The 19688-nt window shown below is 37.4% G+C and overlaps 1 protein-coding gene across 4 annotated transcripts in view; it reads right to left on the bottom strand.

The window, feature by feature from the left end:
- Positions 1–19688, bottom strand: part of agap3 (ArfGAP with GTPase domain, ankyrin repeat and PH domain 3) — a 148167-nt gene that overhangs the window by 56942 nt on the left and 71537 nt on the right. For all 4 annotated transcript variants that reach the window (XM_056737802.1, XM_056737803.1, XM_056737801.1 and 1 more), the window contains 6 exons: positions 13985–14043; positions 10751–10838; positions 5324–5409; positions 3911–4052; positions 3153–3287; positions 107–234 (listed from right to left, as the gene is read on the bottom strand). In XM_056737802.1, coding sequence (XP_056593780.1) covers positions 107–234; positions 3153–3287; positions 3911–4052; positions 5324–5409; positions 10751–10838; positions 13985–14043 — 638 coding nt within the window. The remainder of the gene's footprint in view (positions 1–106; positions 235–3152; positions 3288–3910; positions 4053–5323; positions 5410–10750; positions 10839–13984; positions 14044–19688) is intronic.

The raw sequence follows: 19688 nt of genomic DNA on the forward strand, positions 1-19688 counted from the left end.
TTTGGAGATATGAATTATTGGCATCGTGATTTTACACAAGGTATACTACGGTAAGATATGTTTATGTTACCGTGACAACCCTAGCTGGAAGTGACCTTTGACTCACCTGATTGATGTGTACAGAGGGGATGGACGCGGCCGGCACAGATGAGTGGCTGGGGGAATTGGGCAAAGATTTGCACGGACCAATCGAGAGCTGCTGTTTTTTCCTCAGGGCCACGACCTTTTGAGCAACTGAAATCACACGCACAAGTATTGAGACTGTGTAAAGCATGCATGTTAGGTCATCACAAAATCCCTCATCATGACAAATAACACACTCTGTGCTTTTCACTTTTAAACTGGACTATAGACTAAAGAACAAACTCAATGCTATCTTCATGTTTCATTGGTTTGTCACATACAAGAACAAATGAGATTGGGAGTTATATACACGCCATCATATTTAATATGATAATACATGACATCAGTCGCTAAATAACCCACAAATAATAAAATGTTTCTCTCAAAAACATATTTTTTTTCTCACTTCAGAAGTCGTAATGATTACTCTAAAAGAACACTACACTTTCTTGGTAATAGTCTCATTCTCCAACTCCCTCAGAGTTAATAAGTTCAGTTAATAAGAGTCCATTCAAAACTCAACTTATTAACTATTAGGAGTTGGAGAATGAGCCTATTTCCAAAAAAGTGTATTTTTTGTATTTGACTTAAGAAAGGAAGTGATATAAATCTGTAATAACACTAGACTGAGTTAATTCCAGAGAATTTTCATACTTGGGGTGAACAGCTACTCATTTAAAAGACTGGATCATTGAGTAAATGCAGGTTGCATGAATCAAAAGTCATGTAAACTTCAACTCAACACTTTCTGTGTTTGGAAAAATAAAGAACAAGAGGCAATAAAGAGAGAAACCACGACTTCCAAAGAAAGAAAAAAGGCGAGTGCCATAAAACAGACAGTTCTGGTTCACAAAGCAGATGATGTCGATGTCTGTGTGAATCTTTCAGAGAGCTCACCGTCTCCAGACAACCAACGCATCTCTGCCTTTTAATTATTTCAAATGGAGCCCGAGGAGACGATTACACACGGGAGAAAAAAGCAACCCTCACCGCCCCGGCAATAAAAGCAGTTCTGAGAGGATTCTATTCCGACAACCATTGTATTTGAGAGCGACGGTAGCGCACAATAAACCCACTTAAATGAGCACAGCTGCATGACAGGGTCAATCTCACGATGGACGTACAACGCAGCAGCTCTGCTGGACGGTAAAGACTTACGTCATTATTTCAGAGTGCTATAAAGAAATCTAGGTGCAGTATTTCTAGCTGCTGTAAACCCACTCCACCTCAAGCAGACACAAAAGAGATGTGTGGGCTGATTTCTGGAGCTTGTTCGCCAATACGTTCAAGCACGCTGTGGAGGTGGGCGGAAGAGAAGCATACGAGTGAACCTGGAGTGCTGCTGATATCCTCACTGCTCATTGGGATTCTTCAAAGATGCTTCAACAAGAACATTGACACTAAAACTAAATAAATGAAAGTGCACGTAATTCTACCCATGCTAAAAAAAAAAACATTAGAAACCATCACAGAATTCTAATAGTTTCCATTAAAAGCTTCTTCTATTAAAACCATTACAAACCTCTTTATCTGAAGTGTGTTGGGAATTATTCCTATAGGATATGCTGAAAAAAGTATAGAAACCACTATAGAATAGAGATTTTATAGGGTTTTTATTGGTTTTAAGTGAAACTGGTTTGTTGTCTACTGGTATGTGATGGCTTCTATTGTTGGGATGTTAAATCTTACTGAAATAATGCCCAAAACGCACTACAAAAAGTGATTCTGTAATGGTTTTTAAGGACAAAGCTAATGGGGTTGTAAGGTTTTTTTAATAGAAACCATTATAATTTCTGTGATGCTTTCTATTAGTTTCTATCCCTGCCGAAAAAAACATAGAAACCCTCTTGAATGATTTATATTGTTTTTAAAAACAATGCCAACCATTAAAGAAGTTGTAATGGTTTAAATGGTTATTATGGGAATTGTATTGGTTTTAATGGACACTTTAATAGTGTCTGCTGGTGTGTGATGGATTCTATTGGTGCGATGTTATATCCTATTGGAATAATGCCCAAAACACACTACAAAAAGGAATTCTGTAATGGTTTAATGGAAAAAGCTAATGGTTCATGATGATGTTTTAATGGAAACCATTAGAATTTCTGTGATGGTTTCTATTGGGTTCACACCAATAGAATCCATCAAATACCAGTAGACACCATTATATAGTTTCCATCAAAACCAAAATAATTCCCATTATAACCATTCAATTGTTTAACGTGTTCTATTGTGTTTTCAGCAGGGTTTTGTTGTTTTTATTTAGAAGGGATGTTAGGCGCTGCTACAAAAGACTGAGAGATACAAAAGTATCTTTTAGAACCAACGCACAATAGGCTTTTCTATGAAGCCCATACACACAGTGTAATATTTAAGAAAGGTATTTATATTGCATTATAATTGTATTCAGAAAGTCTTCCCTTTAAAGTTTGTTTAGCCTTCACTCAAATATTTGTCACTGCAATAAGTTTCATTCAATACATCACATAATAAAATGTACCTGCTCGGTTTTAAACCTGTAGGCTATCATTAAACTCATACGATATAAGAGAGTATAAGAGATCTTTTCATGCGTTATTAGCATTCAACTCTTTAAAGGTGAGTGATGTAACTGTGGTTTCAATTACTTATGAGAACATCATGTATAGCAATTTAGATCTCTGGAAAATTTGAATGTTTTGGGCTGCATTGTATTCTAGGAACGCATCCCTAGACCGTCTGACCGGCACAAACAATATCTGCAAACCACGATGCTAAACTTAAAGGTACAGATCAACCCAAAATGAAAACATTCCAAATCTGAACGACTTTCTATCTTCTGCAGAACACAAAAGAAGATACTTTGAAGAATGTTGATAACCAAACAACATTGGACCCCACTGACTTCCATTGTGAGGAGACAAAACTACCGTGGCTTTTCTCAAAATATCTTCTGTTGTGTTTCACAGAGGAAAGTGTCATGTACAGAATTGTGGGTGTACTGTCCCTTTAAACATGCTTCAGGACACACTTTACACATGAAGGCTCACCGTCTTGAAAGACTCTCTCCACATTAAGGCCGTAGGTGGAGCAGGTCTCGTAGTACGTGGAGCGCTTCAGGTCGTTGGACAGTTTTCGAGCCCGGGCGTCATCGATCACTCTGGGGTTTGCAGCACTGATAGCATCTTGAGAGAAAGACAACAGTGTCATGTGTTAAACAAAACAAAACGTGTGGAAATCTGGCTTCAATCTTCATGGAAATCTGAGTTTCAACCCATTTCATGTTGATATAATTGAGCATCTTTGTAGTATAAATGTTCATTGAGACAAAAAAATGGTCTCTTTATATCATTTCATTCTTCACTATGGCTATCTCTGTTTAAAACAGAAAACTGCATGTGACTTTACACATACTGTATCTTTATGAGGGTTGAAGTCAAATGACACAAACTGACATTTGATACGTAGTTGTACCTGATGGCTCAAGATTATAACATTTTTTGCAGCTGTTATGCAAAATATAACTTTTTTTTTCATTTTAATTTGTTGACCTTAACATTGCTTGAAAATGCATTCAAAAATGTTGAACGTTTTTAATGATCTCTTGCTTTTTTCGCATGAAAGTGTAATATGCAAACAAGGTCTTGTGAATACTTAAAGAAAGAGCATTTCCTTTTTAAACAAGCTTAATTCTTCCAGCTTCCTGCCTTAATGAGTTTCTTCAATATGACAAAGCACATTTTATCACCTTTCCAATACAGAGCTGTGTTGATAAAGAGTAGATTTCATCTGTGATGTTATGACTCACCCTGCGTCCCCACCAGCACCATGGGAACCTCCGCCGCGTTCCTGTAGCTGGACAGACGCAGGAAGTAGTTGTAAACCGTCTGGAAGCTGATCTCATCCTCCAAACTGAAGACAAACACCACAGCGTCCACCCAGGCAGCAAACTGAAACAAGCAAACATGATATCTTTAATAACATTTTATTGATGTATTTTATATCATTTTCTTTTATCATTTATTTATATTAAATTTGATTTTATAGATGTTTTTTTGGATCCACACAATGGCCCTGTGAAAATGTTTGTTTATTAAAATCAAATCAAATATTGGGTTAAATATATTAAAACGAAAAACTGAAATGCTGCCTTAGAAATAAACTGAAATAAGTTAAAGGCAGTAAAAATGTACAATACAATTTAATTAATAAAATTACATAAATTATAAATAAGGAATAAATATTATATATAATAAATTTTTATTTATATATATATATATATATATATATATATATATATATATAATTTATAATATTTAATAGAATAAACAACAACTAAAATATCTTATTTAGCAACATAAAAACACAATTAATAAAATGACAACTAAATATAAAATAAAAACAAAACAAAAAATCTAAAAACAAGATAATCAAAAATATTAAATTGTATTATTTAAAACTCTGTTGAGAGACTGTACATATTAAATGCCTATAATGTCTAAATGTGAATTTTGTCAATGTTTTGAAAAACACAAGCACACTACTAATTCATATTATTGGTTAATTTAGGTTTTATTAGGCCCACATGTGTTATTCATAATGGTTCCTTACAAATTGTGTCCAGAAACTGAGCATTTCACAGCCCTGAGACACATGCTCATTGACGTCTGCTTGAAATGTTAAGGGCTGAACTACTAATTCTTTGTCATAATTTGTATTCTAATCAATTACTCATTACCATAAAACCAGCAAAACGGAACACAGACGAACGGAGAATAATTATCGCCGCTTTTCCACCAGGAGCTACGCTGACAGAACACTTTCACTCCAAATCCCCGATCACTCCACTGCCGCCAGAACCGTCACGCTATAATTACACTGAGCCGCATCAAAACCTGAAAACAGGGCCACCGTGAAACATCCCGGAGGGCAAGTGCTAGCCGATCGTAAACACGCGGCATTCTGACGCAGAATGGGTTGAATGGGGATTGGTTGACATGTTTACGGATACACGTTTAGCAGCTATTTTGATTGCTCTCGGCTTTCACAACTTGCAAAAAAATTGTAAATATTGTCAATTATTGTAGAGCAATGTCAGCATGCAGCCCTGAAGGACATAATAAAGGTCCGTTTAATTATGTCCAGACTATATATGTCAATTTAAAGGGACAGTCCTCCATTTTTGACTTCATCCAAAGGAAGAAAAGGAGATGTCGGGTACCTGTAGTTCTGGTGGTCCACCTTCATCTCTGATCAGCAGAAGATAACTCTGTCCGTCCACCACGATCTCCTTTTTAAACCGTCCTCCTGCAACAACAACAATAACATAAATGATCCCTTTTACGTCACCTTCCTCTCTGACGTTCATTTAGCGACCGAGCTGGCGCGCTGTTCACGTCAGCGGCATCAAACTGCATGAAGCAACACCCCTGAGTCACCCAAAGCAAATTTCGACAAAAGACATGTTACTTGAAAACCGAAAGCATGCCTGTGTCAGCTGTGAAGCGGCATGGAGAAGCAGGGGATTGTGGGATAGCGGGCGAGAGAGAGCGGTCAGGATGATAATGATTAAACACCGCCCATGTCTCCCGCTGCATTATACAGCGCATGAAAACATGCTGCGTAACTCATAAATATGTGAAATTAAGTTTGATAACAAATGAAGAGACCCAAAGTCACACAACATAAACTCATTTACAGAACCCAAATCCTCCAGTGTCGTGAGTGACTCGAGACGCCCGAAGTTCATGCCACAGAAAATCTTTACTTTCAAGTTCAGTGACCCCGGAGTCAACTTGAGTTAAGAATGAAGAACAAGTGTGTTAAAGCAGAGCGATGTTATTAATATCAGCTCCGCAGGAACACAACACAACATGATCCCACCTGGAATCTCCATCCAATAACTGAGATATTAACTACACAGACGTTATGCCAAGAACATATATTTCATTTGTCTACCAAACCATGAGAATACTGAGAATCCCAAACGCCATAAGAAAGAAAAATCACAGATGAGATCCCTTTAATGTGTCTATTATTTCTTCTGGACATCAATGAGATTTAAATAGAAAAAAAATGGAAAGTTCTGCATCTCACATATTTCTCCTCAGAAAAAAAAGCATCAAAAATCTCACAAACGTCTCCATTAGAGCTACAGAAGAGATGTCAACAATCTGAGCTCAGATTCACTGTCTAAAACAATCTGTAAGAAAAAAACGGTAAATAAATATTTTTTCCTGTAAAATAACAGGGTATAAGGATATACATATTCAATTGTTTTCCCTTTTTTTCTTGTAAATTTGTTGACTTTTTTCTAATTTTACAGTTTTTGAACGCATTTCAAAAATAAAGTTTAAATCTGTAATCTGTTTTTCATCTCACGTGGAAAATGGGTCGGTAAAAAGTTTAACCGTGTTTGTCAAGTCTGCAATCAAAAGTCAATATTATTGAAGATGTTTATCTGAACCCAAACATTTATGATTAAATATACACAAATTCAGATGATTTGACCTCTATAATCTACATTCACTTTACACCTCCAGACTCTTAACATTTGTTTTTTAGTGTTATTTCTCCTAAGCAATTTTAGCAGAAACCTCTGAGATTTAAACGATACTCAACTAAACACTCCTGACGAACCCACGTGTATCACATCTGTAGCACAAACACAAACTTAAACACCAAAGATACCCGATTTGGTTTTCATTGGAATCACTCACTTTAAATATAAGCAATAATAAAAGCAAAGCTCGCCTTAACCTCAAATTACAGGTGAAACACAACAAAAACATCACTTCACCAGCCGCTTGTTGTGTTTAATTGAAAATAATTGCTTTTCCAGCACATTCGCTGAGGATTTTAAGGGCGAGTTATAATTGCATCCTGCCATGTAGACGTGTCGCGAGATGTCATAACAGGACCGCAGCGAATCCCCTCTCACGATACCCTTTCCAAAAGTGATGGATTCAGGGTTCTCTGCTGCGCCGCTGAATAGAATATTACAACCAGAAACACAGTCTCGCTGTCGACTGCAGGAGCGAATCACACGTCACGCTGGCTCTGCAGAAATTCTGGGTTCGAGCCGTCATTGCGATTCTTAGTCTAATTTAGATTTCATAGGTGCAGCTGGCAGCACGAGGCCGTAAACATTTAATCTCTCTCCCGTCACTCAAAAGTAAACGGCCGGGATTGATGACACGGTCCGGTGGCGGGAGGCCAGGCTGCCTGACCCTCTTGTTGCCATGGCAACACCTGAACTATCGGGGAGGCGGAGCGTCGGCGTGGAAATGCAGAGCGTTGCAGCGCAGGCAGATGACACATAACAAATTTGGATGGAGAAATGAGGGTAATTTTCGAGCGTTGCTTAATAAAGTCTTAATGCTTCGCGCAGTATGAAGCACAACTGCATCAATCACACGTTTAATCCAATTTATGTGCAATTTTTTGTCTCGAAATATATGCAAAACAGCCAAACAGTGTACTTTACTCATGATCGCAATCATTTTAATTTCCTAAAAATGTGAAAGTTCAATAGAAGCATTAAGAAAAAGATGCTGGGGCGCATGGCATCTCATGTTTAAGACGCTTTGTGTAACACAGAAAAATGTGTTCTATTTAAAATCTATCAATTTCTGCCTCGTTACTCTTTGCTATTCAGGTACAGGTGTGTTAACATCAATTTAACAAAGCAGTGATTCATTGATTTTCATTGTTCTCAGGTACAGGACATAAGCGTATTATTACAATACATTCCCTAGAAGATTTGACTTAATAACTCAAGTGTGAAGGCCTCATTTAAAACATGTCATAGCACGTTCAAGAGTGCACACAGGGATTCAACAATACCCACTGGACCAGAACACTCAACTTTCTGTCAACTTGTAAAAGCACTTTATTAAAGGAATGTTCCGGACTCAAAAAAGATCAAATGTATTGAGAGAATGTGTGATGTGTGATGTGCTACTGGTTACCACAGAAAATATAAATTCATATTGTATTCATGCAAAATTGCAAACAAATATTGTAAAATGACAATAAAACATGAAAAATAGTTTCTAATGTTCAGAATAAAATGTTAAATCCTAGGGAACTTAAACAAGGAGGCCAAATACTTTAATCCTGTTGTCCTGAAACAAACATTTCATATTTGCCACACAATATACAAACCATTATAATTAACTGATACGGATTATCAATATTGGTTTTATCTGGTAATTGTTTAAAAGTCCTATAAATAATGTTTAAACAAATATGATGATGTTTGCAACGCAGTCTTGTGCTGATATTACATTTGATTAAAAAACAACAAATCTTCAGTACTAAACAGTACATTTTATTTTATTTATATCAACAAGCCTTTATTTATTTATAAACCCTAACCCAACCAGAACTTATTTCACGAATAATTCGTACACATTAAAAAAGAACACTGTGAGCACGCGAGAGGTCCATAAACAACCACTAGATGATGCTGCTAACTCGTGTCGTGGTGTCATCAGCATGAATATATTGTATTTGGAAAATGCTAAATTTTGCCGTTTTTGTACATTTTCATATTTCTTAGACCCTTCATTGCATCATGACTTATAAACGCATTTTTTTATTTACCAGAGTACTGTACTTAAGTACACTTTTTGAGTATCTGTATTTTACTTGACTATTATTTTTTAAGTTCACTACATTTGAAAGACAAATATCATACTTTTTACTCCACTGCATTCATAAAAAGGTCCAAAAGTAGAAATTTGTTTCTATGTTGCTTAGCGGGTTTTCTGTGATCGCCATTTTTCTGGCTTGCGATGAGCCAGGACCTTTCACTGTTGCCAAGTATTTCAGTTTTTCTAAGCTCGTGGTTTTCCGGCTAGCTTTGAATGACCATTTGGCAGATTTTTTAACGCAAAACTGGCAACCCTGGCTTCCCCGCTAAACTATTGTAAACCTCGGTGCTACAACACAGCCGAAAGCGCTCTGGATAGGCAACTAGAACAATGATAGATGAAAAAGGCACATGTTAAAGTGTGGCGTCATCATCTGTGAGTTCAACTATGTGTGATGGATTGCTTAGAACGAGCGCTACGAACAGCCAATGATCGAAGAAGACATTGTCATGAAAATGAACGGCGTAACAGATAAGCATCACATGATCTTGAGCAACATGACAGAGAAAATAGAAAATGTAAAGTTTTCATTCAAAATTTCATGAGATCGCATAGCTGGGGTTAAGGAAGTGTGCGTGCGTTAACTTCTGATCGGCTGCTATATCATTTAATGCTGTTTTGAAAACTAAAGATGTTTTTACTGTAGTCAATATAGAAACTTTGTTTTGATCTCACTGAAGCTTTAACATCTACTGAATCAGGAACATAATCATTTATAGGATGAATGCTCAGAAAATGTAACTGTGAAGTTACACAGTAACTTTCTGACTACAATTTACTTTTTTTTAAAGGTGTCATATGGTGTGAATCCATGTTGTTCTGTGTCTTTGGTGTGTTTTAAGTTGCTCATGCATGTACTAGACGTGTAAAATAGCAGAAATGAAAGTGTGGGAACAAAAGATTCATTCTATGTAAAAGCGAATGTTCACCCAGACCTGAAACACCTCGTGTAACCACACACCCACAAATCTACATCAGTTGATGGTCTGATTTGACTAAGACCGCCCAAATGTAGACTCAAGTAAGATGATGTACCTGTCAGTACAATTGAAGAGGAACCTGATGTGCCAAATATGGTAAGAGGCGTTACATTTCCCACACATGCTTGCAGTATTCCACCAATCACTACACACTGGTGAACTGGCCAATCAGAGCACACCTCACTTTTCAGAGCCATGAGCTTCGTTAAAAATCTGAGCGTTTCAGAGGAGATACAAACATGCACGGTGTGTGGAAAATACAGCGTTTATAAACCTTAAATCCTGAATACACATTACATTACATCTAAAACAAACCATAATATGTGACCCTGGATCACAAAACCAGTCTTAAGTAGCACGGCAACATTTTTAGTTAAAGCCAAAAATACAATGTATGGGTAAAATTTATCGATTTTTCTTTTATGCCAAAAATCATTAGGATATTAAGTATGGATCATGGTCCATGAAGATATTTAGTAAATTTCCTATCGTAAATATATCAAAACTTTATTTTTGTAAGTGGATGGCCTGCCACAGTGCCTCTTATTAACAACTTCAAAGGCAATTTTCTCAACATTTAGATTTGTTGTCACTCTCAGATTCCTGAGTTTTTCCGCCAGATATTGTCATATGCTAACAACTCATACATCAACAGAAAGCTTGTTTATTCAACTTTCGGATGATGTAAAAATCTCAATTTGGAAAAATTGACCCATAAGACTGTTTTTGTCGTCCAGGGTCACATATTACTTTTAGCCAAAGTGTCATATGTAGTAAAGCCTTTAATAGAAAAATACACAGGGCACTACCTTGCTTGTATCTAAACTTTTGACTTTTGACTTCCATGCCGACCGGAATCCACAACAAGGCACATTTTAACTGCCAAAATAATTTGTTTACATGGAAATATCCAAAAGCGCACAGATGACCATACGAGAGGACACAAATTCACGGACAACAGGAGGTCTTGTTGGTTGACTGCCCCTGATAAAAACCCGCCGCTTCACTCACCTTCAGGCGACTCCTCCTGGACATATGTTCCTGTCAGATACCGGTGAACTAATGCCGACTTCCCGCTGGACAGGTTTCCCACGATGCCCTGCGTGCAGAAATGGACTCGAGTCAGCAGAAATTAACATGTTTGTTTACAAATCTAAAACTAAGCAGTAAATCTAAACCATACCTGAGCACAATAGAGACATAAATGAGATTTGGAACGATGAGCCAGAAACAAAACAAATATCAGGTCTGTCAAGAGAGAATTTCTCAGGTACAACACATAGTGTGTGATTTTCCCGAGACGTAACGTCACGTACGGTGTAAAAATGAGGTAATTGTGCACTTGGTGAGACTCGTGATGGTTACGCAAACTGTGAGAAAAGAATGGGCGCCGATCTGTTGCACATATGTTCAGCTCAGATTCCGCATTGTGGGATTCATTAAAATGAAATGACCGAGAATACTTAAAACATTGTTTGCACTCCTGAAGGGATTGACTTGGCCCAGTTTTACAGCTCTGTTCAACTTTAGACAAGAAAGAAACGAGGACCATTTGTTTTAGTTCTTCATGTCTTTTAGTTCCCCTCCAGAGAAAACAAATGAGCTTTTATAGTGCGGACAGCTTCACTTCTGGACCCTCTGGAAGCCAAAAGGAAGATTAATATCAGTGTTCAAAAACCTAAAGGGGAAACATATATTATGAAAAACAATTTTCAGCAGTTTGTGGGTCTTTGATATTCATCTCAAAGAGCTTAACAGATCATAATAGTTCATTTGCATATAAAACTCTTAAAGGCACAGCAGCAAAAAGAGTCCAAGAATGAAACTTTGGTGCCAAAACTATCGACTAATTATGACAACTCCAGAACAAAAGTCAAAGCCTTAAATGTCACAGAAGCAGACTTGATAAATGCTTATTGATTCTCAACCTCTAACCATAACCGACCCCTAAAAATCCCAGTGAAATAAATAACAACACTTCGTCTTTTTCATAAAATATTGCAGTGTTTTTGTTAATAGATAACAAATGTGAGTCATTCTCTTTTTAACATTCGTGTGCCCTCATAACCTTTAGTTAAAATCTGAAAATGATCTTCCACCCTGTAGTGATTATCCATCTTCAAAGATGTAAGTTAGACGGCTTGGGCATCTGTTAATACCTCCCCTTTAACTTTCACTCTGCTCCCAGTTCCAAAAATACAACGGCTATTTTTATCCATCCAATGAAATTGCAGGGAAATTCAAGCAACGCCCACAAATTTCACTGGGAAATGGGTCAGAATATGGAAGTAATCACGATAGCAACTTCCGGTTCGTGGTGATTTAAAAATAAAGCCTGTGACCCGTGACCCAGTACTAAGACTAATCCTAGCACCATCTTCTCAACAATAAAAACATAAAGTGGTCCACCTCTACCTCTATAAAACTTGTCTAATAAAGAATCCCCAATAGGTCTGAAAGAGAAAAATCACTTCTATAAATAATTTAACACCAACAGATGGAGAACCTCTCATCTGCATCCAGGATTCCCTATCAGAAGAGATATCCTCTCTTATCAAAGCATCCCTCAGCCTTCAGGAGTTTCCTCGCACCTGACGCAATGACGTTCCGCCTGTCAGTCCTTGACACAGCGTCTGTTTGTGCACGGCGAGATGAGAAATCCTACCAGCTGTGGATGGACAGCTTTCCTAACATAATGCTGAAAAATTGGAGACACTAAGAGAGCAAAAACATTCACACATTTGGACGTGGAATTGGGTTTGCACCAATACAGAATTTTTAACCACGCTTCCACAGAAACCCACAAAGCTCCTGCATGGAGCTCCACCAGTCATTCACAAAGTCCTACATCTTCCTCTGCTGTTTGCTTATTAAACAGGTTTGCTAATTTGACAAAAAGATAATCTGATGCTGCGGTAACACATTCCTTCTGAAGAAAAATAGAAACCATCACAGAAATTCTGACGGTTAACATTTGAATACAATTACTACCCAATAGCTTTTTCCATTAAAACCATTACAAACTCCTTTTTGCTGTGTGTTTAGGGCATTATTATTAGGGATTTGACATCCCACCGATATAATTCATCATAAACCAGTAGACACCATTACAGTTTCCATTAAATCAATACAAATCCCTTTAAAACCATTACAACTTCTTTATGGTTTCTATTACTTTTTTTTAGCAGGCATGTTCTCTAGAGGAAACTAATACAACACCATTAAATCCTCTGGGAATAATGCCTAAAATATCCCTGCTGAAAAAAACCATGGAAACCATTATAGAAGTTAAAATGGTTTTAAAGGGATTTGTATTGGTTTTAATGGAAACTGTTCTTTCAGCAAGGATGCTACAAAAGTAATTTTGTAATGTTTTTTTATGGAAGAAGATAATGGTTTAAAATGTTTTTTTAATTGAAACCGTTAGTATTTCTGTGATGATTTTTTTTCAGTAGTGATTCATAACCAGTAAAATCAACATCATGACAACCATGTATAAGAGATGGATGCTGATGTTGGCCTGAATAATTCTGTCCAATATCGATTCTGATAATACTCTATTCAGGATTCCTGTGTGAACCAATCGACATCTAAGAGGACAGAATATTGCTTAACTCATGGAAATGGAGGACAATCTATACTTTCCCACATACATCAAACCTGCTATCACCTGAACATCTAAACAAGAATTAGGAAGCTCTCCATCCATGATCTCCAAAGACTCCAATTGAGCAAAGTCAGATGTAGGTCACAACAACAACATTAGAGAGATGCTGAAGTAAACAACGCTTGAGTTTATCAAAGGATGATGTGCACTGTCAACAAGGGGAAACAATGGAGCTTTATAATAAAGTTTGAGAAACATTCAGAATGTAAAATACTTCAGGAGCAAATGTTTCATCGTGTTGACTCATAACAAGCCGTTACAATGAAGGTGTCTGTTTGAAATGGATTATTTTACTCATGAAATTAAGAACAGTGATCCTAGAAATGCTGAGATGTTTGTGTTCTTATATTATAGTACAGAAATACATGTTTTAATTGAACTAATATGATTTTCGACTATTCTAGGAGAAACGTCTCGAAACATGTCTCGCCGAAATAAACAACAGAAAGTGAGACACAGTTGCTCATGTCACCGAATACATTCGTGTCTAGACAGCCACTTATGGAATTATGGGTAAATCTTCCACGCAATGACATCAAAACAGATGAAATGAAGGTTAAAGAGTTGAAAACACTCACCACTTTGAGCTCTGGTACTGATCGACTCAATGTCCATTCCTGACTGTTGACGAAGGAGTCTGAAAAACAACAGACAGCGCCTTTAGTAAACAAGTACATTATTTATTTGGCTTGATGAATTGCACAGACACACAGCGCAATCCTTTAATCCTTTATATCGACCGAGTTATTATTAATTCATCAAGAATAAACAAAACATGCTTTTTGAAGAAGTGTTGCCAGCACAAAAGTCTCTGAAGTGATACTAGGGCGTTGTGGGCGCCTGGGTGTGTTGCCATGTGGTTGCTAAATGGTTTCTTACTGGTCATTGTCAAAAGAGCCTTTGCCCAAAACTACAATTCTAATGTTCTGGTGACTATAGGTGTCTGCTTTAGATTCTATGAGATTTTTTGAGTTTTCATTAATCTGCCAGACAAAATCTGAAATCCAACCGCTTTTTCTTTGCAAGAGTACCGTTATTTACATTAACTCATTTGGCAGACGCTTTTATCCAGAGCGACTTACCTGGCATGATACTACACATTTGTATTTGAGTATGTGCAGTCGGGATGGATCCCATGACTTTAGTTTTGCTCGCGCCATGTGTTAACCACTAAGCTACAGAAAAAGACTAAAAGACTGGTGAAGAACATACGGTTCACAACCAAAACCGTACAATATGTACAAACGCTAACATTACACCTGATTATAGATTCATGGTTAACAAACATTTGTTGTCTCTGGAAGTATTTGTTCAGAAAGCCTGTTTCCAACTGTCCCTAATCCAGTAAACACCCATTTTATCTTGGCACTAAAGTTCGAATCTGCCTTAAATGAAACCGCTTTCAATCTCACATAAGCACATGAACACATATAAGAATGTTTGGTGTTCAGCTCAGATCTGAGCAGAACTACGCTACAAGATCCAATGACCGCTAGATGTTATTTAAGAAATGTAAACATGTAACTTGCATTCTAACACATTTGTAATGAATATTGAACCCCAGTATGTGCATTAGAGGAACCCATATCACATCTAGAAACCAGGACATCACAGAGACTTGTGGTCACCTAGCAACCGCATGGCAACCCCCACAACATCCTCATATCATGGTGTCTGTATTTTACAGACAAGCATCATACATTCAATTAAAAAAAATGTCAAATCCAACTGGTGGATTGGAGAGATCACTTTAAGTTAATAGTTCAGCCAATATTTTTTCTGACATCATTTAATCGCCCTCGACTTCTGTATAAATTTCCTAGTTTTTCCTGAATACAGAGAAAGATAATTCGCAGAATTCTTGCAACCAAACGGTTTTTGGCCACCATTGACTGCAATAGGAGGAAAAATGACAACGGAAGGAAAAAGTCCCCAAAAACTGATAGCTTTCCTACATTCTTCAGAATATCTTCTTTTGTGTTTTTTTTTCAACCGTGGTGGTCAATGGTGGCCAAGAACATGTCAAGATACAAGCATTCTTCCAAATATCTTTCTGTGTTCCTCAGAACAAAAAAAAGTTCGTTATTTAAGAGTGAGTTAATGATGACATCACTTTTCATTTCAACTGTTCCTTTAATTAAACAACCAAAGAATGGATCTTAAAAACACACAAAAGTGGAATATGTGAGCCGTAATGGTAATAAAGGTGTTCAGTCCATGAACTGAAGCTCATTGGTTTAGAAGATCCCTGCCCTGTTCAGTGCCCTACACACACACACACACACACAAACACACACATGTTTAGTGCAGAGATTACATCATCGCAGTGGACACATGGGCGTCCTTGTTTGATGCAGTACAGAGATCTACGGCACGCTATTGTTTGGACCATTTCTCACTTCGCTGCTCTTGTCAAGTCAATTTTAATGACAACTCAAAGCTTAGGAAAGAAGAAAAACTGTAATGTTCAGATGGTGCATGAGAGAAATGCTCACACTGTAGGGTATCGTAAGAGTTTCTAACAACTTTCTGCAAAAAGGCAAAAACATTCAGCAAATCCAGAGGATGCCTTCATTTAAACTTGAAGCTCGACGTCTCCCCAACTTAACAAACTACTGAATTGACTGGAATAAGAATCTTCCTGCCGTGTTTCGGCATTCAGCATTCGATCACCGCTTTCACACACAGATCTGAGGAAGAGAACTCGCGGCCAGAAAAACACATCTAAACAACTAGAAACCACACCCTGCAATCCTCAGAATGAAATCATACAGCTTTTCCAAAGGGGAAATGTTCACCCCAGTCACTGAAAACAGCAGAGACGGGAACAAGTCACATATGGTCAAGTCCAAGCAAGTCTCAAGTCTTAACCATCAAGTCTCGAGTCAAATCTCAAGTCACAGTTTAGACTAATCAAACAAGTCAAGTCAAGTCAAGGGTTTACCCTAAGCAAGTCAAGTGAAGTCAAGGGTTCACCCTAAGCAAGTAAGGTCAAGTCAAGGGTTCACCCTAAGCAAGTCAAGTCAAGTCAAGGGTTTACCCTAAGCAAGTCAAGTCAAGTCAAGGGTTCACCCTAAGCAAGTCAAGTCAAGGGTTCACCCTAAGCAAGTCAAGTCAAGTCAAGGGTTTACCCTAAGCAAGTCAAGTCAAGGGTTCACCCTAAGCAAGTCAAGGGTTTACCCTAAGAAAGTCAAGTCAAGTCAAGGGTTCACCCTAAGCAAGTCAAGTCAAGTCAAGGGTTCACCCTAAGCAAGTCAAGTCAAGTCAAGTCAAGGGTTCACCCTAAGCAAGTCAAGTCAAGTCAAGGGTTCACCCTAAGCAAGTCAAGTCAAGTCAAGGGTTCACCCTAAGCAAGTCAAGTCAAGTCAAGGGTTCACCCTAAGCAAGTCAAGTCAAGGGTTCACCCTAAGCAAGTCAAGTCAAGTCAAGGGTTTACCCTAAGCAAGTCAAGTCAAGGGTTCACCCTAAGCAAGTCAAGGGTTTACCCTAAGAAAGTCAAGTCAAGTCAAGGGTTCACCCTAAGCAAGTCAAGTCAAGTCAAGGGTTCACCCTAAGCAAGTCAAGTCAAGTCAAGTCAAGGGTTCACCCTAAGCAAGTCAAGTCAAGGGTTCACCCTAAGCAAGTCAAGTCAAGTCAAGGGTTCACCCTAAGCAAGTCAAGTCAAGTCAAGGGTTCACCCTAAGCAAGTCAAGTCAAGTCAAGGGTTTACCCTAAGAAAGTCAAGTCAAGTCAAGGGTTCACCCTAAGCAAGTCAAGTCAAGTCAAGGGTTCACCCTAAGCAAGTCAAGTCAAGGGTTCACCCTAAGCAAGTCAAGTCAAGGGTTCACCCTAAGCAAGTCAAGTCAAGTCAAGGGTTCACCCTAAGCAAGTCAAGTCAAGTCAAGTCAAGGGTTCACCCTAGGCAAGTCAAGTCGAGCCCTGATAAGTTTCAAGTCGCAGTACTAAAATAAACAGAGGTTAATTTTGCGATTCATGTTTCTTTTTGCACAGAAAAGATGAACTTATTTACATACAATCTTATTCACATTGCTATATATGAATTATATGCATATATGTGCAACACTAATATCTGAAAATAAAAGTGTTGCTTACACAAAAGAAATCCAGTTTGAAATGTATAATAAAATCTAATTCAATTTAATTGTAACGGTCTACACAGAAATGGAAATACTTGTATCTGACAGAATGACTTAAGCCTTTATACAGGCTATGAAGCTTATAAACTAAGTGTTGTGACTGAAAATCTGCTTAATATATGTTTTAAATATATGATGCTGTAATACTTGTGCTGTCCATTAAAGTGCACAGCAGGCCTAGTGAATTTGCATCTAGTTTATTGACTTCGATCTTGTTTATCAAAATGAACGGATCTTTTTAATTTCGACAGAATATAAATACAATCTATGTTAATATAGCCCAGTGATTAAGATATTATGCTTAATCGTCATCTCTCCGGTGGACGCGCAATATGCACGTTTCATACGTAATGAATAATATTATAATATAAAAAAATAATATTTGTTTTCTATTTGAACTGGTTTCATTATTTTACAGCACAAAACGTTTTGTTGTTATTGAGAGTATAAAAAATTGTAGACAGTTAACGGATTCGAACTATGAAATAATTCTCGTCAGTATGACCGCTAAGTTTTTAAAGAGTTTTTTAAGTTCAAGTGATCTCACTGGTGCGTCCATGTCAGCAGGTCTTGCAGTATATAAGCGAGCTGCTATTCAGCTTCCACACACAGTCCACACAAACACTTGAACATGCGCGTATTTAATAAAGACATTCGCCTACATGTAATACAGAGAAGCCCTTCTTTATTTTAAGATGATTTTAATGTTTTAAGAAAATTAAAATTCGGGCTACACCGTTATAGCCAGATTCCCCAATTCATCTTATTATGAGATGAAATGTAGGCCTATCAGTGATGATCGATGATCACATATATAATAATAAAAAAACAACCAAGGCAAAATTATGACAAACAGAAACGATTTATTCATTATATTAGTAATCCTTTTATTACACTGACTATAAATAAATTACTTTCTTACCTTTCCTTGTGGTTCGTGTATTGTCGGATGAAATTCGACTTTGTGGTTGTCGTGTCAGAAATCTTTGCTTTGCATACTCTGCATCTGGCAAATCTTTTTATATTTTCATGGTCCAGTTCAAGTCTCAAGTCACTTGCTCTCAAGTCATAGTCATGTCAAGTCATCTTCACACTTCAATCAAGCAAGTCACAAGTCCTGAAAATTGAAAATCTCGAGTCCCCCACCTCTGGAAAACAGTTAAAATAATTTGACTAAACATGTCAACGAACGGACTGGTACAGAGTAAATAGTGCTGCATTTTGACAAGACAAGACGAGAATGGCTAAACAAACGCACTGCGGTGAATAACCAGTCTGATGATGTGCTTCAGAATTTCAATCTGATGCTTTTCATTCTAAAGGCTGAACTGCACACAAAGCCCTTTTACAGCTGTCAGGCGGATACCTCGCTGTTATAAAGTACAAGAAACTGAGTCAGAGTTTTCAGAAGGCCATTTGAATCGCATGGGAGAACAGGGCATTTATAAATCGCCTTGAATGCAATTTCAGAGCTCAGAGACACAAACTCAGTTTCAGAAGTGCAGAGTAAAGAAGAGCGGCAGAGAGCTGGAGGACTCGCGTCATCACATGTGACAGCAGAGATTGATCGTGAAGACCCGACACTAGACTATTTGGTTATAGACCGCAGTCAGGGTGGATGTCATATTGGATTGACAAGGCTGACACACAGTCTGTTCAATCATTTGATCAGTATGAATTTTTAAAACTCATTTTAAGATTTTGTTGTCCACCGGAAATTGTTCTCAGCCAACTGAAAAATTATTTTGAATATTACAGTGATTATACTATGTATTATAGTTTAACTTGTATTATTACACAGCTCGGTGGAATGCTTGATTCTGATTGGCCGGTCGTGACATTTGCAGGTTGATTATTCACAGATAACTTCCTTTCAAAACTAAAAAAAACAAGGCAACCTGGATGCAGCAAATCATTATGACAAATTACATATAAATACGTCTTTTAATAACAAACATAACATTATATTATACGAAATTAAACCAAATGCCTGTCTGTGATAGCGTTGTTTCTTACCTTAAAACAGAAAGTTTGCATACTGTAAAAATGAGCAAAAAAATATTTCACATTTTCACATTTCATGTCCAGTTTTTGTCTCATGTGTCAAGTAGCCATGTAATAAGCAAGATAATGTTCAAGCAGCCGG

This window comes from Triplophysa dalaica, chromosome 23 (genome assembly GCF_015846415.1).
Source record: "Triplophysa dalaica isolate WHDGS20190420 chromosome 23, ASM1584641v1, whole genome shotgun sequence".
Lineage (NCBI taxonomy): Eukaryota > Metazoa > Chordata > Actinopteri > Cypriniformes > Nemacheilidae > Triplophysa > Triplophysa dalaica.